This window comes from Macrotis lagotis, chromosome X, assembly GCF_037893015.1.
Source record: "Macrotis lagotis isolate mMagLag1 chromosome X, bilby.v1.9.chrom.fasta, whole genome shotgun sequence".
Classification (NCBI taxonomy): Eukaryota; Metazoa; Chordata; class Mammalia; order Peramelemorphia; family Peramelidae; genus Macrotis; species Macrotis lagotis.
Window position 1 is genome coordinate 526,525,309 of NC_133666.1, and position 27,746 is coordinate 526,553,054.

Here is a 27,746-nt window from a genome sequence, read left to right on the forward strand (position 1 = left end):
CATTGAAAAGGCACAGAGTTAGGAGATGGAGTGGCATGTAAAAGGAACACAGGAAAAGATCAGTTTGACAAGATTTCAGAGTGCCAGAGGGGCGTAAAATCTAGAAAGACTGGAAGATAAGCTGGGGCTAGATTGTTAGACTTTAGGAGCAAAACGGTGTAGTTTATATTTTATCCTAAAGGAAAATTCAATTGAACAAAGATTAATAAGCACCTCTACTGTGTGCAGAATAATATATTTAATTCTAGAAGAAATTCAAGATTAAGATTAGTCATTAGTACCTACTGTTGCAGAACCTACAGCCTATTGGAGATACATGACATATGCACAGATAACTATTCTACAAAATAACACATGAAGATTCCTTTAAAGAGTTGTAAAACAAAGTACTATGTGAAGTCTAAAAAGAAAAAGGTTATTGTTAAATAAAATTGTTAAATAAAAATGATGACATTTAGGTTGGACTTTAAAGGATAGGTTCAACAATGAAGTGGGAGAAGTTTGTTTCTGGGAGAGGTACAGTGAAAGCAAAGCTCTAGAGGCAAGAAAGCACAGGACATGCTGTGGTATGCCTTGTGTACATCAGAGAGTATAGAGGGACTGTAGGGAGAAATATGAGATAAGCCCAGTAAGAAAAGATAGCACCAGGCAGAGAAATTTGAACTTTGTTTAGCCGGCTAAATTGGAAGTTATTTGAGCAAAGGAGTGACATAAACAGAAGAAGAGCAGGAGAAGAAAATATAAATATCAGTTCCAAAAATAGACTCAGGTAATACACCTTAAAGAGGAAAATATCTCATTATTAGAAGGACAAACTTTTCATACTATTTGCCCTATAACTAAAGCTATTTATTCTCAGTTCTTGCTAAACATGCTTTGAATTCTAATTGAAAAGCACTGGCTTGGAGTCAGGAGAACTGGAGTTTGAATGCAGCCTCAGATACTTGACACTTACTAGCATATGGTCTTAGACAAGTCATTTAACCCTGATTGCCTTACATTTAGGGCCATCTCTAGTCTCTCTGATCTGTATCTGATCTGTATTAGATGGTTCCAGAGGAGAAAGTGAAACTGGTAACTTAGAACAGCACTCCTCACTGAAATCTAATTCATGTGCTTGATATCATCCTCCTAAAGTTATGGCCTTCTTCGAGAATGAAGAAATATCATCATCGTCGTCATCAGAAAAAATTGTAATAGATTAGCGATAGCTATTCTTAATAGTTGACCTTTTGACACTTAGAAAGAATATGTTGGGGCAGCTAGGTGGCGCAGTGGATAAAGCACTGGCCCTCGAGTCAGGAGTACCTGGGTTCAAATCCAGTTTCAGACACTTAATAATTACCTAGCTGTGTGGCCTTGGGCAAGACACTTAACCCCACTGCCTAGCAAAAAAAACCTAAAAAAAAAAGAAGTACTATCTTCAGCAACTATTACATATCAGAACGAGGCAGTTAGATGGTACAGTGGGTAGAGTTCCAGCACTTCTGACTTACCAGCTGTGTGACCTTGGGAAAGTCACTTAACCCTGATTGCTTCATATCCAGGGCCATCTCCAGTTGCCCTGATCTGTATCTGGATATTCGACCCAGATGGTTCTGGAAGAGAGAGGGAGGCTAATGATTTAGCACAGCACTTCACTCAAATCTAATTCATGTGCTTGTCATGGCATCATTTCCCTGATATCATGATTTTCTTTGAAAATGGATAACAAAATTCATCACCATCATCAAAACTAGGACTCAAGCAAAGATCTTCTGAATCCATGTGTTTTTTCTGTACTTTCACTGTTTCCTAGCTATCATTGCTACTCTTAAAATATAACTAAACCAATTATTTTTTTTTGTGGTTTGGCCTTGCATTTTTGTATTTGATGCATTTAAGAAAAATTAGATACCAGAAAAAAGATATTTGTACATCTGAATTGCAGATTTGAATTTGCACATTTATAAAGCCCACCAGTTGCCAAATGTGGTTTCTTCTTCCATATCATTTCTTTTATATTTCTCTAACTCTCCACTCACATAGCTACTACCCTTGTTGATGCCCTCATCATCTCGTAACATGGACTATTATGATAGCCTTCCAGTTCCTCTTTCTGCCTTTTCTCTCCTACATCCATAATCCACATGGTTGTAAAAAGTAATTTTTTTCTAAAGCACAGGTCTGATTGTCTCACTTCCTTACTGAGGCTCAAGTAGTCACTACTTATTTAAATTTCTGGGATTAGATTGAAGTTCCTCTTTTTAATCTTTTAAGGGTCTCCACAACCTGATCCTTTCCTGTACCACATCATATTACTTTTGACCCTCACAATGTACAATTCAACTACATTGGCCTACTTGCTCTTATTCCCATGTGATGCTCTGTCTATCTTGGCTTTGTGTTAATAGCTGTATTCCATTTCTGGAGTACTCTCCTCCTCACCTCTGCCTCTCATCTCTAGCTGCCTTCAAGACTGTGCTAAAGCACCATCATGACCTGCAAGACACCTTTCTTCCTTTAACTAGTAGTTACTTTCCCTTTAAGGTGACTTTGTATTTACTGTGTATGCATTGTATATAAACTGTACCTAGATATGTACACCATTAGAATATAAGTTCTTTCTTCCCTTCCCTTCCCTTCCCTCCCCTTCCCTTCCCTCCTCTCCCCTTCCCTTCCCTCCCCTCCCCTCCCCTTCCCTCCCCTCCCCTCTTCCCTCCCCTCCCCTCCCCTCCCCTCCCCTCCCCTCCCCTCCCCTCTCCTCTCCCTCCTCTCCCCCTCCTTTCCTTTTCTTTCCTTTCCCCCCTCCCCTCCCCTCCTTTCCCTTTTCTTTCCTTTTCCTTTCCTTTCCCTTTTCTTTCTTTTCTGGTTTTGCAAGGCAGGGGATAAGTGACTATCCCAAAGGTCACACAGTTAAGTAATTATCAATTGTTTGAGGTCTGATTTGAACCCAGGTCAGGACCACTAAAGCTGATAGCAGTTGGTGCTTCTGGACTATAAAATACTTTCCAAATAATAATCTTTTGATGTCAATGAAGCAAGATTTTTATTTCCATTTTGTGGATTTAAGGGTCCATATTGGAGCTGGGATTTAATCTTACATCTTATAACTCCCAAATTCAGTTTACTTTCTGTTATATGTAGTTTCTATAAGATAAATTTGTTTTGGTCTTTGATAAATTGGATAGTAAATTAACTTTAACTATGAAAAGTTCACTTATGATGTTTTTAAGTAATTAGTCCTGAGTTTAAGAGGTTGGTACAACTTGCTTTTAGTGACTGGGAGTGTGTAAAATAATTACTAAGTAGTTAAGGACCTTTCCATAGCTTCCCTTCTTTCACTGCTTTTAACCCTCTAATCTGGAAACTGTGGCCATTACAGTAAATAAAAGGTTGGAAAGAATAGTTTCTTTAACACTGGTGTCTAAAAAAACAATTATTAAATTATAATTTTTCCCTTATTTTGATATATTCTTTTAGTATTTCAAAAGATCAGTGATTTTATTAGTGTAAGTATCCACTCCATAGCCCAGATTACAACAATTACTGCTTTATGCTTTATCTGATGGTCACAAGTTTCCATATCTAACAAAACTAGTGGCCAAATTTAGCTAAGATAACTCCTCAGATTACAGACACAATATGTTATTCAGTCTTTATAATTTGAAGGAACACTATTTACAAATAGTAGGAGCCCTTAGATTTTGTGTTTTTCTGATTTAGCATTTCAGAACCACTGCCACCAGAGATGAGATATTCATTGGGACTGAACTTTCATGGAGATTTTATATACTATAAAGGTAAATTATTTGTTTCAACTAAGCTGTTAAGAAATTGTTAAAGTCATTAGTGCCTTCATAGAAATAATATATTGGATCAGGTAGGAATTGTATACATCTTTAATTTCACAACAGAGATTTAATCTCAGACAACACTGTTTTGCCTATGATCACATTATTGTGTCTTACTAAGATATGATTGCCATAAGATTTAGACCTGAAAAAGAACCTTAGATATCATCATAGTCCAACCTGCTCATTTTACAGAGAGGAAGCATTCTAAAAAAAATTAATGACTTGCTGAATTAAATGATAGCATTACTCAAATGATAGCATTACTCTTTCAGTCTCCTTTGCTGGGTCATCATTTTTGTTATGCCTTCTTATTGTATATGTACCCGAAGATTCAGCCTGGGTCCTCCTTCTTTCTCTCCATACATTCACTTGGTGAGTTTATCATTTTCCATGAATTTAATTATGATCTCTATGCAAATCCCTCTTTAGCTCTGTTTATTTGGGCATAATTTTATTCCTAAATTCTAGTCCCATGTACCAGCTGTCTACTGGACATTTTGAACTGGATGTTCTGTATTATCACCAGGAAGTGGTGTGATACAATGGAAAGCCTGGAGTAAGAAGATCTGTTACTTAGGAATCATAGGATCTGGGTTTGAATTCCAGGTGTGCTTCTTATTGCATTTATGTATTACTTATAGGACAAGATATTTGATTTCTATTAGTCTTAGTTTCTTCACCTGTAGAAGGAAGATTTATATTAGATGGTTTTTGAAGTCTCTGATTTCAGCTCCAGATTCATGATCCTGTGTCCTAGATCCAACATAGAGCCAATTTTCTTTTCCTGAAAACCCAGCTCTCCTAAATCTCTCTGTCCTGACAGCCACCTTCCATTTGCCCCTTTACTGTGCCTCACACCTGTTTTGTGCCTTTGCATTGACTGTCTCCCAAGCCTTGAATATGAAGCTTCTTCTTGGAATCTCTGTCTTCCTCTGAAACTCAGATCAAGTAGCAAACAATATATTCTCCTTCCCCCATTATGTTGCATACTTTGTTTATGAAATTCAAGCTGTTTAAAATTCCTTCTTACTTACTTAGATACATGATTTATCCATACCTGAGCCATCTATAGATGTGCAAATAAGCTACTTCAAGAAAGGCCAATTTGACTTTTGTCCATCCCTAGCACTCAGTGATACATAAAGGATTCCTAATTGAGGGATTCTAATCCATAGCCAAAGTATAAACAAAACTCCTATTAATATCTTGTGTTCTTCATTGTTATTTATCAACCAGTGATACTTTTTCTATAAAACCCATGCCTTCAATTTCTGCACACATTCCAATACCAGAGAGAAAACCTTTTCCCTTTCTGATATGTTAACAAGATAGAATATTGAATGATTGAAGAGAAAAGTATATATTATGAATGAAACACACTCTATTAATCATGACTAAAATAGTTATAAGTAATTTGCTAAAGATGTCCAAAACAGTCTTTCTTAAAGCAGCCAAACACATTAAAATGATATGTGATAGATAATTTTTTTATTTCCCATGTCACCTTTTAAGACAATGATAATCATTACATGGATATCAACTTACCTTGTAATTTAGTAATAATAAAATATATTTGAGCCTTCAGATTATTAACTTCTGTTACACTGCTATATAGTATATAAATATTACAATGAAAAAATGATCCTAATAAATGACAAAATTCATACTTAATCTTCATTCACCTTTGTGATTCTGTGTAAAAAGAAATGAACACTGTAATAATGGCTACTTTTCAAACTTTTCTTTGTTAAAAAATATATTTAATTTCATTACGTGAAGTCCCCCAGACTTTCTATTAACATCACATCTTTTTAGAATTATCTCCTCTTATCAGAATCTTAAGAGAAAAAATTGTTGTTCTTATTTATTTTCCATTTTTTCCAGAAACACCAACTGCTACCAGCTTCAGTGGTCCGAACCTGAGTTCAAATGAGACCTCAGACAATTGATAATTACTTAGCTGTGTGACTTTTGGGATAATCACTTATCCCCCTGCCTTGCAAAACCAGAAAAGAAAGAAAGAAAGAAAGAATTTATATTCTAATGGTGTACATATCTAGGTACAGTTTATATACAGTGTATACACAGTAAATACAAAGTCACCTTAAAGGGAAAGTAACTACTAAAGTAACTACTAGTTAGAGGAAGAAAGGTATCTTGAAGGTCATGATGGTGCTTTAGCACAGTCTGTGTTTTCTATGTATTTCTTATAGAAATTATTGTGGAAGAATTGTTTCCCAAGGATTTTTTAATCATGCTTCATTCAAAAGCTCAGTTATTTAAAATACACAGAACCGGTTATACCTTCTTGTTTGGGAATTCTAACTACTCCAGGAGATACAGATTTTCAAAACAACTAATCTAATTGTCAGTATTCCAGATATTCAACAGATTAACTCAGTAGGAGAACTATGTAAGTGTTTTATTTTCAGACAAAAGTAATATGACATGAGGAATTACAGTATATAGTATAAAAAAAGTTTCAGAATCCATGAATCAAATTTGGATTTAATTTCAGAATAAATCTTCTTCTCTTAAAGAGTGAAAGAATAAATTTGACATATTGAGACTGATTATATATCCTGCATCTCTTCTACCATCCATTCTCAATCTCTCAATTTGTTGTCTCTCTCTTCAGGCCAATAAAATTTTTCTCTTTAAGTTCTTGTCCTTTTTTCTTAATAAATATTTACTTACTGATTTATAAAAGATACTTAACTACTCCAGTTTTAAAGAACATTTGAAGATAATGATTCATTTGTACTTAAAGAACTTTTTAAAGTATTTTCAATAACCATTTTCATGGTTCTTTTGTAACTATTACTTGTCAGAGTAGCTCCAAAATACATTTATATATGACACTGAATTATAAAATTTGACTTATTGCTCTACATCATATTAGACTACTCCAAATTAATAGATATTTGCAGATGCAAAGCAAAATTGACCTCTACTTTAAACTGACAACTGATGTTATTCATTGCCTTCCATAATTTTATTCACTTTGTTTTATACACAATAAAGACAGGAGTAGTGATGAGGTAAAATAAAATATTAGCACTAATCATGAATCTTTTTATGTTAAGACAATTTGTGGAATTCTGTGGGAAATGAATTGTGATAAACGTCATTCTTACAAAATCGTGTTTCCCACAATTGATATTTAGGAAAACAATAATGCACATTCCCTAGTACTTGACTTATGACTAGAAAATTGCTACTAGTACAACACTGGATTTTTGTGTGCTGGCAACAAGATTAACGAATAAATGGGAATTACAGACATCTTTTAAAATCATTGACTCTTATGAATATATTACCATTCTCAAGGGAGATGTAGGTGGTGCACAAATTTCCCCTTCCCTAATGCATTTGTGTGGGAATATTCTAACTTAGTATAATCCAAGTTTTAATTGTCCAGGAGATCTAATAAAATTATGCTTGGTGATTATAATAGAAATATTACAGCTTATATTTTAAATAACTTTGATATGAATAAAACAGTAGATAACTCTTTGTGAGACCTAAACCATTATACAGATGTGGGTGACTATTGTTATATTAGACCACTTTGGAAAATCACTTAGCTGACTGTTTTCACTATTTCTCTGTATTTGCATATTGTTTTTTTTATTTTGTTTTTTTAATAGACAACACAGTTTAGTGGAAGAAGCAATAGAATTAAAGTCAGAAAACTTGATTGAAGCCTGCACTGTCTACTTACTTTGGACAAATCTCTTAATTTTTCTAAATCTGTTTCCTTATTTGTAGAATGGAAAAATAATAATAATAATACTACCTTTTAAGCAATAAGGGAAGAAATATAGAAGAAAAATATTATATGTATTCAAATTCATTTTTAGGGTTTTTTTGCAAGGCAAATGGGGTTAAGTGGCTTGCCCAAGGCCACACAGCTAGGTAATTATTAAGTGTCTGAGGCTAGATTTGAATTCAGGTACTCCTGACTCCAAGGCCAGTGCTTTATCCACTACACCACCTAGCTGCCCCCAAATTCATTTTTAATATTCTTATTTATGGTTTTCTGCTAAAATTACTTTTACTTCTTATTGATTAGAAATAATTGTTCCAAGATTCTTCTATTAGTGCAGTTCAGAACCATTCAATTAATTTGTTGTTCCTGAAATAAACTTGCCCCTATTTCCTTTCAATATAACATTGTCTGCTATATTGTCTGAAATATTGTATATGATTTTAGGGAGCACCACATTTTAGAGAGAATGTTATTATGCCAGAGAAGAAGACAATTGGGATGGGAAAGGATCTTGAGTTTATGTCATATAATGATCAGTTAAAACAACTAGGAGTAATTATTTAACTAGAAGAATAAAAGATTAGAATCAAGTAGATAAAAGTTGTTCAGATGGAAGAAGGATTTGATTTATGAATTCGCTTCTAAATAGGATCCTAGGGCTAGAGCCAGAAGGCATCTTAGAGATTATCTAGTTAAAGTTAACTCCTTCATTAGAAGCTAAAGAGCAAAAAGATTACATGATTTGCTCAAAGTCACAGACATACAGAAGAACCAGGATTATATTTTAGGTCCTATAAATCCCAAGTTCAGCACTCCAAGCTAAGAATTATTTTTATTTATTTCACATATTACTTCTTTCCACAGATCAGAGCCAGGAGCAGTGAGTAGAGGTGGCAGTGTCAAATTTAGTCTTAAAAAAAACACATACAATCATGTAAACCTGTTTCCATGTTAGTCATCTTATGAAAGAAGAATCAGAACAAAAGGAAAAAAAACCATGAGAAAGCAAAAACATTTTAAAAAGTGAAATTAGTATGCTTTAATTTGCATTCAGATTCCATAGTTTTTTCTCTGAGTATGGATAGTATTTTCCATCTTTTGGAATTGTCTTTGAAAACTATATTGCTGCTATAATTAATCATCATACAATGCTGCTGTTACTGTGTACATTGTTCTCATGTTTTTGTTCACCTCATCCATCATCAATTCATGTATGTCTTTCGAAGTTGTTCTGATATCTGCTACTGTTCATTTTTTATAGTACAATAATATTCCATCACATTCATATACCACAACTTGTTCAGCCATTTCTCAGTTGACGGGCATTCCCTCAATTTTCAGTTCTTTGCCACCACAAAAAAAGAGATGCTATAAATATTTTTGTACATATACTTTCCCCCTTTTTTATAACATCTTTGGGATACAGACCTAATAGTGGTATTACTGAATCAAAAAGTGTGTACCATTTTATCCCTTTTTGGGCATAGGCCCCTCCAGCAATTATTTTCATTTTCTGTCATATTGACCTATCTGATAGGTGTGAGGTAGTACCTCATAGTTGTTTTAATTTGAAATTCTCTAATTAATAGCGATTTAGAACATTTTTTCATCTGACTTTAGATTTCTTCATGTGAAAAATGCCTATTCATGTCCTTTGAATGTTTTTTCAATTGGGAAACAAACTCCTTTTTACTGTGGTGGAGTGGCACTCCAAACAAATTTAAGAGAACTGTTATGTTAGAAGGGATCATTTTCCATTTATGGGTTGGTCTAGCTGATCTTTGCTGTCTATCCCTCCCAATTCCAAGACTTTGTAATTCTTTGTGAAAAGAAATGAACACTGTAATAATGACTATTTTTCAAACTTTCGTCTTTTTAAAAATATATTTAATCTCATTACTTGAAGTCCTCCAAACTTTTTATTAACATCACGTCTTTTTAGCATTATCTCCTCTTCTCAGAATCTTAACAGAAAAAATTGTTATTTGTTTTCCATTTTTCAAAAAAAACAGTGATTATAATGGGATGATATCTTGACTTGAACATGAATTGGATTTAAATAAGGAAGAGTTTCACAGAGTTGTCAGCTTCACTCTTCTAGAGTTAGTGAAGTCCAGTGGCAATGCAAAAGTCAGAATAACTTTTGATGGCCAAAAATGAAGAATTTAATGTCTTTCATGCCTGACCAAGCTGTAAGGATTTCACAGCACCTGCTTCAGCTGCCTTCATAGCTATTGAAACAAATTGTTCCCATCTACCTATTCCACTGGGGAAGAATTCACATGCTTGGAGAAGACACCTTCATAACTCATCAAGTTTGAGGTCCATTGATTACCCTCAACCTGATTTAGTCCAATTGTCAAGATTAGTTTTACCAGAATATGCTTACTTCACATGCCATGCTTCTTGAATCCATATATGAAAGATAGGTGACCTGTGGACACCAAAGTAGATGAGCAGCCCTGAAAAGGACTCATCAAACCCTCACAACAGAATTGCTAGTTTTCCCTGAAAGCCCCATATACCTCCTGTGGAAAAAAATGGAAAAGTAGAAAAACTTTTCTTTATGAAAAGTATGTATTACTCTGATCATAAAAATTCATATTTTTTTCATAGCTCAGAAGTGCTGGTAGTAATTTTTTTAAAGTACTTAGCATCTTTAAGTATAGATCCTGAAAAATAATTATTCTTGTTTGTATGAAATCCATTTATGTAGTGTGTGCAAATTTATTATGTATTATTTTTCAAGTGTTTATAATTAACATTAGTAATTAATTATATTATCTTTAAATATCTATGGTTACTTAGCATTTTAAAGCCAATGTATTTGATTACTATAAAATAACTTCTTTGTGAAATTTTCCTTCCTTGCCTGCTTTTTTAGGAACTTTAAATACTCAACTATATTTTAATAGTTCATTTTTAGCACTAGATATGTCTTAAAGTTAAAAATCTGTTATACCTTATTCTAGAGATGTCTAAATATAGAATTTGTAGAGCAGAATTTAGTCTAGGCAGATAAGTTAGAATATATAGGACTTATGTCATGTATGTAATATTCAATATGAGCTACAAATTATTTGATAACTTAATTCTTCCTGATGATTCCTAAAAGAACTTCACATAAAACTATACACTTCAGAATCAGAAATGCTCCTTGGCAGAAATGTAAAGATTCTTAAACTTTATTTTTATTGTGTCTTGAGCCCACTTTTTCTACTATTAAAAATAATTAAATTTTAAAAAAACTCCTGAATCTTCAATAATATTTGAGATTTAGAAATGTGTTATCAACTTAAACTCCATGCTAGAAGTCCTTCTCTAGAGTGATGAAAAACTTTGATAATCATATTTTATCTGCTTCCTTGATATTGATGATTAGAAAGCTACCAAACATGTTTTTTTCCTACTATATCTTTTATGGAGTCTTATATGCTTTTATGCATGGGGGCAGTTGAATGGCACAGTGGATAGAGCACCAGCCCTGGAGTCAGGAGGACCTGAATTCAAATCCAGCCTCAGACACTTAATTACTACCTGTGTGACCTTGGGCAAGTCATTTAACACTATTGCCTTGCAAAAACAAAAAAAGCCATATGCATAGAAAATAAATGACATTGTGGTTTTTCTGAATCATTTTGTTTTTCTAAATTAATTTTTTCATATTAAACAGTCAGCATCACAGTTTATATTCTATATACTTTTGAGTCAAATATGTGATATTTAAAAATGTTTTCTACTGTCATTTGTTGAAAGCTTGCCATTTCCCCCTAACATAATCTTATCTGTAATTTCTTCTAAGTGTATAGGTTGTACTCAAGCCTTTTTATTTAGATGGGAAAGTAGGACAGTGAGCCATTAATATTTTCTTGGTTTCATTTTTTGGTTAATAAGGTCCAATTTTGGGGAGCTTTTTTCCATTTCTTTGGTATCATTCCCATCTTTCAGATACCTTGAGAATTGATAACTAAATGCATTTAAAATTATGTTGTTTCCAGTATGGGCTTCATGTGTTGTGTGTGTGTGTGTGTGTGTGTGTGTTTGGTCTAGTTTAGCTGCTTTTTCCATTTTTTATTTTGTTCAGATCTGTTTCCATTTCCCTAAGAAATATATCCAGGACTGGGATTTTAAAATCCAGATATGGTGATTGCATTGACCTTAATGATAAAAAGAGTTCATTTCATAAAGCTTTGAAGATTTAATCCATTTTTTTTATCTGTCAATCCTCCAATTTTATCCCTAAATGCCCTTGGGATAAATTCCCTAGTCTTGTCTCTTGCCAACCTTTCTTCAAACTGTTTTTTTCATTCTACTGTTTTTCTATTTTAAGAGATGAATCTTAAACCATCCTTCTCCATGAGATTTTACAAATAAGTCTATGTTCCAAATTATGATTGCCCTTAGCTGCCATATATCTCTGTTTGTCAAATTAACTCATGGATTTGTCAAATTAACTCATGGGTTTGTTCACTAAGGAAGTTTTTAGCTCTTTTGATTTCCTTGGTATTATGGTTGATTTTCATTGTTAAATTTCATTGGTTTATAAAATCATTGTGATGAATGCCAGTACCTTTCCTCCATTTCCTCTCTTTGTGTGTTTGTGTGACTTGTTTGAATGGGTCAGGTTGGAATCTATTGAATGTCATCTAGTTTTCATTTTTATTCTTCTAGCTTTGTATTAATTTTAATCTTTAACAAGTTGAAGGTTCTCTTGTACACAATCAACCAATTAAGGAATGAGTTTCACATCATTAATAAGTTATTTTCTCTGGGTTAAAGTATTACCAACATTCTGAGTTTTTTCTTTTCTTTTTTTATTAATGTTATTTGATGCATGCTATATATAGAACTCTCTGATCCCTTTCTTGAAGAAAATATTCTTGACGTGTAGATTTGAAGTATTGTCTGGCTTCTCTTTTTTCTTGCTCTTGAATCCTATTTTTCTGGACATTTTTGACACCGTCTATTCCTTTTCCACCTTTGTTTGGAAATTACCAAGAATCAAAATTTATCATCATTTAATTTGGAGTTTCTTAGAGTTCTTTATAGAATTTTTTTACATCTTCATCTTCTGTAACAGATCTCAGTGAGTTATTTCATAGTGATTTTTTGTAAATACTATCCCTGAACTCTGTAATGTGAGATAACCAGATATCTCATGAAGCAATGTTTTGTTTTGTTGCCTTTAGATGTGTGATCAAACCAACTCCTGATATCCTTTCCAGAAAGAACCCACTAGTCACCCTTTAATTTAACTGCAACAGTTTTATGATTTGTGGCAAAAAAGTCAAGATTAATAACAATTCAATTCATGTAATAGTCAAGTCTGTTAGACAAGATATCACACTTAAAATATTAATTGCTAAATTGTTTTTTTTTGTAAATGGTCTGTAAAAACTGCTTGTTCCTGTGGGTCCTTTCCCTTTATTCTACTGTACTATTATCACTGCAAGAGCTACCCCTGTCTATTTTTTGGGGGGGGGGGAAGTTATCATGGCAAATAAATACATCATTAAATGTCCAGCTACTAATAATGAGTCTCTCATATTTATCTAGACCTATTCTCAATAAAGTTAACCCCATTGTTAGGATTTATCTGAATAAAACCCATGTTCATTTTCATACTAACATGACATGTGGAGGGATTGCTTATAGATGATTAATTCCTCCATTGTTTGTGAATGACATTGTGCTGAGTACATTGAGCCTGGAACACTGCAGAGATTCCTAAATGAGATCAGTAATCATTGTAATGATTTTGTCCTAACAACACAATGGAAAAGGTATGACATATTACAAGTGAGAAATTATAAAATGGAAGTAATCCAAGGAATACTATCAAAGAAATGTAAAAGTAAAGAAAATTATAGTGAGGCAGGCATACAATAAGAGGGGGGGATGAGTAATAGATAATTCACATTGGTATCTTCACAATGACAAGAGAAATTGAGAAAACTTCCCTTCTTCTGTCATCTCCCATCTGCAACTTCCTAATGAACTTTTTGGAGGACATGGACAAAAGTCACATAGAATGGCTAGGCATAGTTGTGTCATGATCTATATTATTGGAGAAAATATCCATGTCAATAAGATCAAAGATCCTTTTGAGTAGAAATGTGTTACTTATATGAAATTCTTGGCATCAGGTTTTTATGGCTGCTATCAGTTTCTGATCTCATAAGTTTTCCTTTTGTTTATATGTGGTGATATATACATGCATATATATATATGCATGCATTTTTGTCCACTTTTTCTGTGATACTTTATAAATCACTTTTTCTTTTTTCTTTTTTTCTTTTTGCAAGGCAAACGGGGTTAAGTGGCTTGCCCAAGACCACACAGCTAAGTAATTATTAAGTGTCTGAGACCAGATTTGAACCCAGATACTCCTGATTCCAAGGCCAGTGCTTTATCCACTACGCCACCTAGCTGCCCCAATATGACCTGGCATATTTTTTTTAGGTTTTTGCAAGGCAAATGGGGTTAAGTGGCTTGCCCAAGGCCACACAGCTAGGTAATTATTAAGTGTCTGAGACTGGAATTGAACCCAGGTACTCCTGACTCAGGGCCGATGCTTTATCCACTGCGCCACCTAGCCACCCCTTATAAATCACTCTTAAACTTTTTGTTCCTTAGCATCAACACATTCTGTACAATGAAAATGTTTGTTAACATTAGTTACCATTGTTAACACATTTTACTGAAAGATTTAGAAATTCAATGTTTGCTTTTGTCGTACTAAGTAAAAGTAGCTTAATTTATTTTGGTCCCCTTGTTATTTATATTATGCCTTCTTTTTGCCCTTTTATGGAATGGCAATTCCATTCGTATATAGAAAGAGACTAGAATAAAATTAGTCAGATATTAACAATTTAGAATATTAGTATAAAATAAATAACACTAATATGTGAAAAACAAATTAGGACAAACTAATCTAATTTCCTTTTGTGTTCGGATGATAGTCACTATTTGTAAACTAAAAGAAAAGAGATAAATTTTTTATTTTAGTAATTTTTTTATACTTTACCATATCACAGGTGAAACTTAACAAAATTTAACAACAAAAAAGCAACCAAGGCAAATTTCCATACAGCATAACATTTATTAGCAGGGTATGATGCCTACCAATAAAAGAGTCAATGGATTGCCTCTGTTTAGACTAAAGATCCCTAGTAGATATACCACTTCCCTTTTATAGGTTTTGGGGAATATAGAACAAAAAAAAATAGTGTGGGTGATGTCATAGTGTTGGAGGCAATATGACTGCACATAGAGCTGAATTGCTGGGAAGTTTAATAATGAGGGCTAGTGACATTCCACTAGACATCCTTGAAGGATAGCTTGGTGTAGTTTAAAGATATTAAGCCTAACTTTCTTAATATTCACACATCCTCTTAAGGTTGGCTAAATTCTTTGAGGCAGTAATAAATAGGAAATAAATCCTTGAGGCAGTGGTAAGCAGGAGAGCTGAATTTCTAAATTTAATCCTTTATAAGCTAGCTGAACTCCAGACCAATTTCAAAGACAGTGAGCCATAACTTAAGCAGTTATAAAACAAAGCCAGTTAATTGTAAATAAGATGAATAAGAAAATGATTTAGAATTTAATATTAGTCATTTCAGACACATGAAGTTCTTGTTGACAAAAGTAGGGGGAAATTATCTTGGTTCTCCTATCTCCTATGGAGTTGGGTGACTTGATCCTATTGGTCTTATTAGTCAGACTCAAGTGACTGATCAAAGAATAGTAATTAGTGGTTTAGAAGTGTGAAGTTGGAAAGTAGGTTTGGAAAGTATAGCCTTTCAAGGATTGACTCTGAACCCATTTTATTCAGTATTTTATTGATAACTTGGGTGATTGACAAGCATTTCATACCTACCATGTACAAGATACTGTCTGAGATACAAAGGCAAAAGTGAAATAGAGATAGCCACTGTTTTCAAGGAACTTATATCTTATTTGCTATTGATATGAAGTTGGATGGAATTGCTAATAATTTGGGAGATGAAGTGTAGCACAGAAGTAAAGAAATACTTATTTGAAAAAGACTTTAAGCAAGCAGTCATCTTCAGTTCTCTTACCCAAAATGATTAATCAACTGGGAAAATCTATTTCTATAGAAAGAAACTCAGGATGCAGATAACTAAGGACAAGTTCAGTATCATGTAATTATCATCCATATTACATTATTTCTATCATTAAAATAATCCAGTAGTTGTAGGCAATCACAGTTTAAAAAAATAGTGGTTTTGTGAATAAAATCATTGTGATACTAGAATGTAATGTATGGGGCAGTAATTAATCCTTCTACTATACTTTTCATTATGATTTTGTCAAAGCTGAAAAAAATATATAAATTGGAAAGGATGTTGAAAAGGAAGACAACAAATTATCTAATGGCAATGGTTTCCAATCTTTTCAAGTATGAGGATTTTTTTTTTTGCAAGGCAGTGGGGTTATACAGCTAGGTAATTTTTAAGTATCTGAGTCACATTTGAACTCAGGTCCTCCTGACTCCAGGACTGGTTCTTTATCATCCACTGTGCTATCTAGCTGCCCCAAGGATTCCTTTTGTAAGAAAGCATCAATAATTTTTGCAAACTTCAACTTGATAGTAAATATTCTATTAATTCATTAGCAACTATATGTTTTGTTGGAAAAAGTAGTAATATGTACATGAAATTTTTTCCCACCTATATGTGCTATATTCCTTTTCTTTTGAATTACCAGATGAACTCACAGACCCCTTGCCAGAACTATATACCTACCCCTCAAGAAACTATAGTCCAAATGTTGGGGACCATTGATTAAAGGGACAGAAAATAGAATCCTCTGAGAATAAGTTAAAAGAATTGGGTTCTGTTGCCATATTTTATTTTGACATAACTGAAAGTTCATAAGAAATAATCTCAAACTTTCTTCAGAGCACATTGCCCTCCAAAACAGTTTATTAAATTATTGGCAGACAGTAAAATTTTGTTCTTTAATTATTTTTTAATTTGTACTAACAATGACTTTTGTATTTGACAAAAATCTTGGTGTTGATTTTTTTATATGATGATGATGATGGTGTTTGTCCTTCATTCTCAAAGAACACCATGAATCAGGGAGGTGATGTCATGACATGCATGTGAATTGGATTTGAGTGAGAGGGCACTGTGCTAAGTCACATTTCATTTTCTCCTCCAGAGCAATCTCGGTCTAGTAGGCTAGATATTAATTAGGACAACAGGAGATTGACCTGCATGTGAAGCAATCAGGGTTACGTGATTTGCTTGAGGTCACACAGCTAGTAAGTCTCTGAGGTCACATTTGAACTCAGGTTCTCCTGACTTAAAGGGCAGCACCCAACTCTGCACCATCTAGTTATTGCGTATATAATTCTTTTCACTTTGTTCTCTTCACTTTGCATCATGTCTTGCAAGTCTTTCCATGTTCCAAAGAATTATTTTCATCTTTGTTATGCCTTATAGAAAAACAATATCCCATCATGTATGCTGTAATTTGTTTCCTTGTTTATGGGTACATAATTTGTTTCCAGTTTTTTTGTACTGGAATTCATGCTGCCATGAAATGTTTTGTACATCTGAATCTCTTGTTGCTGTCAATAACATCCTTGAAATATTTTCTGTTTACTATCATTTACTAGACTTCTCACTTTCATGCGTTAGCAGATTCTGATTTTGCTATTTCCTTCTTTTATTGTCAACTATCATTTCCAATAATTGCCAATGTGTGGTGTTTTTTTTGTTTTTGTATTGACATAGTGGTATCATTTTGGTCTTCTTCAATAAGGAAAGACAAGAAACAACCAACCCACAAACCAACATATTTTTTTAAAAAAATTATGAGGATTTTTCAGAAATCCTAATCATTTGTTCTTTCAGTGTCTTTTAATATCACTGGTTGGTTCAGTTCTTAAATTCTTGAGGACATCTCATCACATATCTTATTATCTCTTCACTTATCTTGAATTCAACTCAGTTGATTGCTTTTGTTTATTCTTTTCCAGTCCAAAATCCTTTAAGATTCTCTCCTTAGTAGAAAATTCATTTCATTTCACCAAGCCTTTAATAACATCATAACCTAGAAACTGTTGCTGCCCTCAGAGAGCTTCCACTCCACTGGCATATAGTACATATGGAGAAGGAAACACAGTGTGACTGCACACTGGAAGTAAAGGTGTTTGATGTGCTGGAACAGGGTCATTGTGTGAGCCATTTCCTTTGAGAGGAGACCAAATCCAGTGTATCAGTTCTGGTTTCACAGCATGCCTTGGTTTCTCAATCTTTGAGGTAAGTTGTCTTCTCAGATTGGACTCAGCTGCTGGTATAGAGAATCTAGTTGAGTATGGATTGTCTTGGGTTTTGAGTTTGTTTTAGTTTTATTTTTTTTTCATTTCTGTTGAAATACTAATAAGCTTTGAATGTATACTAGTTAAGTTGTCTGTGTTTAGGAAGGCCACAAAAGACTTGGGTCCAGAGAATTATCTATCTTGTCTTGACCTAGTAGTTTGCATGTTGTTTCCCCTATTAGAATGTGAAATCTCTGAGGAGAGGGACCATTTTGACCTTTGTGTGTGTGTGTGTGTGTCCTCAGTGCTTAGCACAGTAACTAGCATATGGTAGGTTCTTAATAAATGTTGTCATTGACTGACTTAATAATTATTGTGTAGTCTACATTAACTTCTCTTTACTGATTATTCATTTGGGATCTTGTATTGGGATAGTATTTTCTTATCTGTTCTTTTTTTTCTTAATAGTTTTGACCATTAGTTCTTAAAGAAAATTCCACTAAAACACATTTTGTTAGCAGCATGATTAACTCTTAGTTTGCTGGAATTAGTGACATTATTTCTACCACTCCCCACATGATGTTCAGAAATTGTCATGGAAGGAAACTTGGTGAAAACTGAAACAAATTTAGAATGAACTAGTTGTGCCTGTTCTTTGTCATCCTTTCCAAGGGTATGAAAAAGTCCCTTTTTGTTCTTTGTGTTCATTATCAGTCTCAGTTTGTTCTGTTTTAGTTCTGCTCCTGAGATTGAAGTTATAAGACTAGGGCATTCTTATGTTCTTCAGTTACATACCCTAATTTGATCAGTGAGTTAGTTCTCTGTGTACACAATAGACTTTTTAGACCATACACCTCTTTTCATTCTTAATAGAATGATCTGTATTTGGGTGACCCTACCCTGGGTCAAATTCCATGTGAAATTTTAAACTTTAAGTTACTACTTCTCTTTTGAAATCTCCTAAAACCAAGGCTATACTTAAGACTTTTCTTATCTTTCCTGATCTTTCATGGATCCTAAGATAGTCAGTACCTCTTGAAGTTCTCATCACTAATACATCAGCATCTAGTTCTTTCTCACTCATAAGATTAAAGTAAAAATAGCATTTCCTTTTGTTGCTTTCTCTGATTTTTAACAAATGAAACCATTAAAGTTGTGACCCTTTGTTTTCTCATTTGTAGACCTTCAAGTGCTATAGAAATGTGAATTTATTATTGATCAGGTTCTTTTTTTAAATCTTGATACATTAACATAAATGTATGTAACTACAAGGGATACATAAAGAGATAATTCTATTGAAAAACACATTATTCATGATGTTGCTCTATTTTCATATTTGACTTTATGTTCTTTAAAAATATACTTTAAAAAGTTAAGAAATATGAACATTCAGGTTCATTTATAGTAAGGAGAATATCAGATCTACTATTCCTAATATGCCACATTTTTCCCCATTTGCTTTTCTAATCAGAATGAAACTATACTTGTTATTATGGTGATTAACTATTAGATTTGATTTTTGTAATTTGGTTTAGGCAGAAATATGTATTTTCTGAACATAAAAATAACTAGATAGAATATTGTATGATTTTCATGTTTTCTTTTCTCAGCTTCATAGTCAACACTTATTGATTAGTGAAAAACAGCGCATAACCCAATGGGAAGATTTCATGAAAGAGCAACAGAACAAGCAGGCTGCAGTGGATGAAGAACATAAAAAAGCCACAGAACGCCTTAAAGAACAGTATGCTGAGATGGAGAAAGATCTAGCTAAATTTTCATCATTTTGAGAGCTTGAATAACAACAGTACAAAAACTTTTCTTTCCACTGTGCCAAAAAAAACAAAAACCAAAAGACACCAGACTTGTCCTCTGTTACAAAATTAGCAATATGGTTTGGTGGTAATGCTACATCAAAGATTGATAAGAAAGATAAAAACTTTTGGTAGATTTCAGATTTAATATTCATTATAAAAAGAAAATAGTCCTATATGCCTCCAATTTTAAGTGCCTCTGTATAATTATTTAGGTGGGGAAGTAGGAGGAAAAATGGAATGAATTGGTTCTTAAACTATCAGAATTTGCAGTCTATCCATGCTCACTGACTAGATAAGAAAATGACAAATGTAGCAAAACTATCAGACTATGAAAAATAATCTAATCCATTCTCATACATGAGTTAGTATTGGATTATTATACTTGTTTAAATACTATATACAACTGAATACTAGTAATCCCCAGACTATATAGGAGGAGAATGCATATTGTTCTTATATGAGTAATGTTCACAAACTACTAGCCTTGAAACAGCTTGGAGTAAAGAGCTGAAAATCAAAATAGTTTCAGCAACAGCAATGTCTCTGTTGAACAATAAACTGCTAACTTTAGGATATTGGTGTGAACTGTGCAGTCACAACATGCACATATTCCAATGGATTAAGTTAGCAAAATTCTCTCTTACAAAGACTAGTGGCCTTTTACCATGGAAGATTTTGAACTTTGTTTAAGGAAGAGCTTACCAGAAATCTGGGTTATGCTTTTTATCCTTATCGAGAATCAGATCTTACCTATAGTATTTACCTCATTATATATCTGTTTGCAGGGGATTAAGCTTTTTAGCTTAAATATGTATTCTGGCTCTGGAAGAATCAAAAGTATTAGCTCACATGGCAAAGAGGCCATGTTAGATATCAAGTTGTTTTTAGTGATAAGTGTATATATTCATAAGCAAATATATTGTGGTATAAACTATACCAATGCTGTCATCACTGTGATCTTTAAAATATGCATTTAACAATCTTAGATTGGGAATGTAAATTGTATTTCTTTAGTCTTTGTAAATGAAGAAGAAATAAAATGCAGTAGTACCAGGAGGATATATGTTACAAATGAATCCTAAAGCATGGATAAGCATTTCAAATGATATAACTGCTATGCAGTAAAGAAGGGAACAAGAAAAAAATATATCCAACTCTTGTTATCTCAGTGTTGTGACTACATAAAATCGACAATGGTTGCCTGTGTAAATTTATGGCTTAGTGTCAAAGCTTCATTCTTGGCAGCATGTTGAAAATGTGATTAAAGTTAGTAGAGGAGACAGAATAAGTATTTGAGATTTCTTTCAATAACACTGAACTTCAGCCAACTTTTTCTGTCCGCTACCGTAAGCCTGACAGGTTCATCAATCATCCTGTGGTACATGGAGTAAAAAGAGTCCTTGCCGACAGTAAGGCATGTTGGAATTTTGTTAATTCTCTTTAGTGGATAGAAAAAAAAACAACATAGCTCTAAAGTATCCCACACACGAGAAATAAGGAAAGCCTTAAATAAAAATCCCATTTTGAATGGAAAGTTTCTGGAATATCTTTACATTAAGTACATCCAACGATGAATGGATGCTGTAAGTAAAAAATCAGGTCTATGTGCTTCATCAAGAATATACTCAAAAATATGATTGTCTGATGGGAGTTCAAGTTTTCTGTTCCCTTGTGTTCAAGTTCAGTTACCTTACTTTACCTTGTACAAGCTCCAGAAGAACTACTAATCTAAAATCATTTGAAAAGAAATATTAACATTCAGGATTAAAAATAGAAAATGTATTTTTTTGTAACAACTTCTAGGCATATTTCTTTTTCACTTGAGTTCAATCCTGAATGTTGATTTCCTAGTTTTGACCACTATCCCTTTTGTCTAGAATGATCAAATCACTTTTGGTCTATACAATAGATAAGTAGCAGGATAACAACAAGAATTTACAATAATTTGTCTCATATTTGTGAAAAAAGACAAATTACTATAAAAAATATAACTTTGGTTGAATTTTTTTTCATAGTGAACAAAATGAAGACATAATAAAATTTGCTGAAGACTTACCTTTTCAGTTTTAAAACACATAACTGTGCTCACCATACTACTAACTATAAACATAGATATGTATCTCAAAGGCTTCTCTTAATAGTAATGCCTTCTTATCATTATTATTGCCTTATGTATTCTAACAGACTGCTTCTAGTTTTATTACTATTTGTAAGTACCTGGAAGGGAAGAGAAACAGGGCAGCATTGTGTTCTTTCTATATTCTTCAGAATTTTGGACCTTTTCCAAGTTCTTTGGGTTACCATTGTGGTTTATGGAAATGTCACTTTCAAATAATATGGATCAAAAATCCTAGAATTAGGACTAAAAGGGACCTGGGTCCAGTACAGCTTCATTTGCAGATGAAGAAACTGAGGCCAGAAAGACAAGTGATTAACATACAATTAATGACAGAGGCAAGATGTGAAATGAATATGTAGTTTCTATATCAGTAGTTATGAACCAAAGTGCTGTGAAACATTTGGGTATCATAAAGGACCACGGTCCTTTGCTTCTTGAAAGACTAATTTTGTATGTAAGAAAGTCTCCATCCTCTCTCTGAAGCATTTTAAGAGAGTTTTAGTGTGTGCCAGTAATAGTGCCCTAGACACCTGGGATGGGGGCTATTTATTTTTGCCTCAAGAAGAAAGGTGCAAGTAAACTATTTAAAAACGAATTGAGAATGTCTTTAGTCAAAAAATTGGGGGGGGGGGACCAATATATTGGATATTTATCTGATGCTTTGTTGAGTTCTTCACAAGAACTTTACAAGCATGTCATAATTTTTCAATAGCATTATTATTCATTGAAGCATGTTTTAAGTATTATTTCCATTGTAAAAAGTTGTCATTTTACCAAATAATTGTAACTAAGGCTATAAATGTGTCATTGCTGAATTGGAAATAGAAGCCAGATTCATTAATATACTTCTACTGTATATACTACTCTTTCATCATGCTCATTTTAATGATACAATTGGTACCATGAGCAAAAACGTATATAAATCTCTGCATAGATTAAAATGTTCACTTCATGAGGGAAGAACCTTTAAACAATTCCAAAGACACTGAGTGTTAAGTGTGTTCCATAATTAAAGAAAAAATAAATGTAGATTTTATAAGAAGATGCTTTTCTATCTAAAATAAAATTGTCATGCTCTTTTAAATTATTCTGTAAAGCTGTGTTTTCTCATCGCACCCCACCCCATCCAAAATGGATTTTAGATCCTGAAGGAAGAGGAAAGGTCTCTTCCTTTCTGTGCTGTTCATGGATTACTGTCCAAAAAAAAAAAAGGGTTCAGGAAAAATAAAGTTGTTCATCAAAAAAGACTTTGCAGGTCATCTTGAAAATACATTTAGCAAATGTGCATTTATCTTAATTTTAACCTTAGTGTTTTCCATTCAGCTTTTGGAAAGGGTTTTACAAAAGATCCAGGCATGCAATGAGTGTTCAGTAAATGTTTTAGATGATGATTATAGCCCTATTGATAAAAGCAAATTAATTCCAAGTTTATCTCTAAAGATAGGATAAAAGTATGGTGATCTGTCATAAACTTTAATATATTAAGGTGAGCAAAATATGAAAAAATTAAAGTCCTTCATATTTGGATCTTTTTGCAGAAAGAGTAAAATGGGAAGGAAAGAGGAGACATCCAACTGAGTAAATCATCAAGAAACTACCAGTATTGTGTAGTTGTCAAATAATGCTTCACATTTCTCAAATTCTACGAGTAAACTTTATTGAAATCGCATGGTGAAAATTTATTAAACAGAATGTTCTTTTTCCAGTTACATAATTTTTTCATTTACAGAAGCTTTCTCAGACTACACACACAAAGAAAGGTAGTGTCTGAAATTCAGCTATTATGGAGAAACCTGGGTTTTAAAAATAATTTAATACATTTTTTAAAGTGGAAAATAGTGTGGGGTACATGTTTTCCACCATCTCTCCTCAAAATAAGTGAGCATATTTGCTCTTAAGTTTTCCAGGAAAATTTCACCTTTAAATGGAGACCAAACTTGGAAAATTTCAGCCCCCAAGGCAGATGTTTCCAGCGGTTCTGAGTGATAGGTGTGGCTCTGAGAGAGTTTCATATATGCTATTAGCTAGAAGGGATACTTCACTGAAAAATGCAAGATTACAAAATTTTCAATTATGATAAGTCAATTATGACAGTTTATTTTTATGACATTATCTTGTTAAAGGTAGAGTAGTTCAAAGCATGACAAATTTCATCTTTTTCATTGGATTCAGTGTAATTACTTTCCTTAAAAAAACACACACACGTAAATAAGTATTTATCTAATGCTAAATACAAATTTAACTATCAGGGATGTGTTGAAAAAATACTTTTCTTTCCAGGAAGTACACCCATAAAAATTCTACCAAAAAAATCATTACTACAAAAAAAGAAAAAATTTTCTCTGTTGTCTACCATATGCTCAATCAAGGGATGGTTTGCAAACAAACTAATGTAATTTAATCTCCAGTAGGTTTTTAAGATTTGCTTTAACTTGGAATTTGAAATTTGCAGTTCAAAACCAGTAGGTGTCACTGTATTAACAAAATTTCTCCTAAATCTTCAGAATATCTTATGACCATACAATGAAAATATTAGAAAATATATGATTTTACTAGATTTTAAAAAATAAGTTAAAACACCAGCTTTTGAGCAAGAAAAAGATCAAAAATTAGTAATTTATTATATTTTTTAGAAGTTGTTTAGTAATTTTGTTTAAAGTTGACTTTGTTTCCTAGGAAGTTAAATATAGCCAATCCTTTTCTATCAAGTTATATAGCATGGAAAGGCTTGTGAATATTTATTATATATTTTGTACTTGTACTAAAAATGTTTTAAAATATATTTAAAATCATGTCCATGTTTGACCACATTAAACTCTTTACTAATTTCATGTTAAATCAGTTTATAGCAATAAATATACTGGCAGCAGAGCATAATGGATAATGATCTGAAAATGAGTTTTAGCCAAAGAGGATTCCATGAACTTAAATTGGGCTTTGAAATATCAATGGGACTCATATTGATAGAGATAAGGAAGAGAGTGTTCTGAATGTGGGAGATAATGTTAATGAAGAAGAGACCAAAAGTTGAATTTTACCATGAGAACTACATGAATACCTAGAAATAAATAGATGACAATGAAATAAAAGTTCATAAGGGAAATAATTGGTTGAAGAATAAATAGAATAAAAAGGTAGGTAAACTTTATTCAGCAGACTTCTTGAAAATTTGGATCAAATAAATCCAGGATTCTAAGAAAAAAAAGCTATAGAACAGAGAACAGAAAATGCAAGGTATCTGATATAAAAAATAACAATGAAAATAAGTAAAGGAGATAATTTTAAAAATAAATTTGGCTCAGAGGGAATAAGAAGCAACACTCAGTTGGGCTTAGAAATCTATCTTATCCTAGAAGAAAGGGATGGAAGAAAGGGTAGGGGTTGGGGGAGAGAGGGGGTAGTGATAGAAGGGAGGGAAGATTGTGAGAGGGTAATCAGATGCAAAACACTTGAGGAAGGACCTGGTGAAAGGAGATATAGAATGGAATAAGTGAGAGTGGGGGAAATAGAATGGAATGAAATAAAGTTAGCAATAGTAACTGGGAAAAAATAAACAAGTTTCTTTGATAAAGACCTCATTTCTCAAACATAGTCAGATTTATTAAAAATAAACCATTTCTCTAAAGATAACAGTTTTCAGTTGAGGCTATCAATGCTATTTAAATCATTCTTTTAAAATGTCCTCAGTATTGATACTACCTTATTCCTATTGGATTGACTAATAGGACTGAAAGAGAATATGATAAATGTTGGAAGGAATGTGTGTGTGGGGGAAGACAATGCTCTGTTGTAGGAGTTGTGAAATGATTTCAATAATGCTGTGGAGCAATTTGGAACTAGCCACTATTGGGTGTATATTACAGAAGAGATGAAAAACATGAAGGAAAAGGATCTGTATGTATAGCAGCTCTTTTCTGGAGGCAAGGAATTGGAAATTAAGGGGATGCCCATCAGTTGGAAAATGGCTAAACAAATTGCGGTATGTGATTAAGATGAAATGGAATTCTATAAGAAATGATGAACAGTATGCTCTCTTGTTAAAAAAACTTGCAAGAGCAGGTACAATGTTAAATATGCTATATACAAAATAACTAATAGGATAATCAGTGCTTTTCTCAGTACTGCTGTGACCCAATTCTAAAGGACTTGTGATAAAAAAATACTATTCATCACAAAAATAGAACTGATGTTGTCTGAATATAGATTGGAGCTTATTTTCAGGCTGTAACCCAGAAAAATGTCTATAATCTAACAAGGGAAAATGTATTTTAATGGAATAAAAGATTTTAAGTATTTCTGATGAAAAAACAATTGTATAAGAATTTTGACATCAAATGCCAGAATCAAGTGAAACCTAGCCGGGAGGCTAGGTGGCGCAGTGGATAGAGCACTAGCCCTGGAGTCGGGAGTACCTGAGTTCAAATCCAGCCTCAGACACTCAATAATTACCTAGCTGTGTGGCCTTGGGCAAGCCACTTGACCGTTGCAAAAACCTAAAAAAAAGATGAAACAAGTGAAACCTAGAAAAGGTAAATTTATTTGAGTAATTTGAAGGTGATTGATGATGCAGTGATAACATTCTACTAGGGTGAAACAACAAGTGTACCTTCCATAATCTTAATATCTTCAAAGATTATTGATTTGAAAAAGAAAAATAGAGACCTTGGGGTAGACTGATTCTATTGGGGGGGGGGGGGTTAGGAAGGGAAAGAGAATGAAAGTACACTTAAAAGAAGATACTGGTGTAGAAAAGAAGGGAATAAAACATATAATTGTGCTTCATGAGAAGTGTATACAAACAGAATGAAGAAAGGACAGTGGACATCAGATAAACCTCATTGTTACCTAAATTGGCCAAGAGAGGGTTAAACATAGACATGTACACATGCACACAGAGAGATGGAATAGAAATACATGAAACTCAAGATGGAAATGAGTGGGTCTAAGGAGTGGAGGGGATTAGATAGACTAGGGATTACAAGCTAAACAAAATTTCTGATTTAGAAATGGGGGGGCATTAAAAAGGGAGAAATAAAAGAGGACTTGGAATCCAAGGGGCCTAGTCATTATTTAGAGAATGCCTGAATAATGTTGGTATATATGAATGTAATGGAGTATTGTCATTTATGAAAATGATAAAAGAAACCATTTCAGAGAATCCTTGGTAGTATGAATGGATGCAAAGTAAACAGAACAAAACTGAAACAGTTTTTTAAGAACAACAATATTATAAAGAAAAACAGCTTTGAAAGATTTAAGTCTGATCAAAGCAAAGACCAACTAAGCCTCCTGATTACCTCTGCAGCATGCTGCTTATTGACAAAGAAGTGATGGAATCAAGGTACAGAAAAAGACATGCATTTTTTGGTCATGGCAACCAGGTGGATTAATTTTCCTCAGCATGCTTATTTGCCTAAAAAAATGTCCCCCCTTAGGTTTTAATTGGAGAGTGAGGGGAAGTATTAAAGGGAATGGAGAATGGAGTTACCAATGAGAGAGCGAGAGCGAGAAAGAGAGCGAGAAGAGAGAGAGAGAGAGAGAGAGAGAGAGAGAGAGAGAGAGAGAGAATGTGCCCTACAGTATTTTATATTTTTAATAGTATCAAATTATTTTTAAAGCCCAGATTTCTGCATAATAGAATTCTAGACTCTACCTTTTTTCTACGTCTATAGTTTGAGAATGCTTCTATAAATGAAAAAATTATGTATCTGGAAAAATAACATTATACTTTGATAACTGCTAATGCATCCTTACCCAGTGAACCTTATTATCCAGTAATTTGGTGATTTGGCTACTAAGTGGTACTGCTAGTATGGAAACTTCTCCTACTTCAGATCACCATCATCCATGGTTTAGTAAATAAATCCTAAGGAACATTCAGAGACATATACAGATACACTGACTTATC

At 33.2% G+C, this 27,746-nt stretch overlaps 1 protein-coding gene across 2 annotated transcripts in view; it reads left to right on the top strand.

The window, feature by feature from the left end:
• The window catches only part of BLOC1S5 (biogenesis of lysosomal organelles complex 1 subunit 5), a 59,170-nt gene extending 39,385 nt beyond the window's left edge, over nucleotides 1-19,785 (top strand). The window contains exons 5-6 of one of the 2 annotated variants that reach the window (XM_074208156.1): nucleotides 3,706-3,782; nucleotides 19,513-19,598. In XM_074208156.1, the coding sequence (XP_074064257.1) occupies nucleotides 3,706-3,780 (75 nt within the window). In that variant the 3' untranslated portion in view covers nucleotides 3,781-3,782; nucleotides 19,513-19,598. Of the gene's footprint in view, nucleotides 1-3,705; nucleotides 3,783-19,512 lie in introns of both variants that reach the window. The other variant, XM_074208155.1, reaches the window with a different exon arrangement.
• The last annotated feature ends 7,961 nt before the right edge of the window (nucleotides 19,786-27,746 follow it).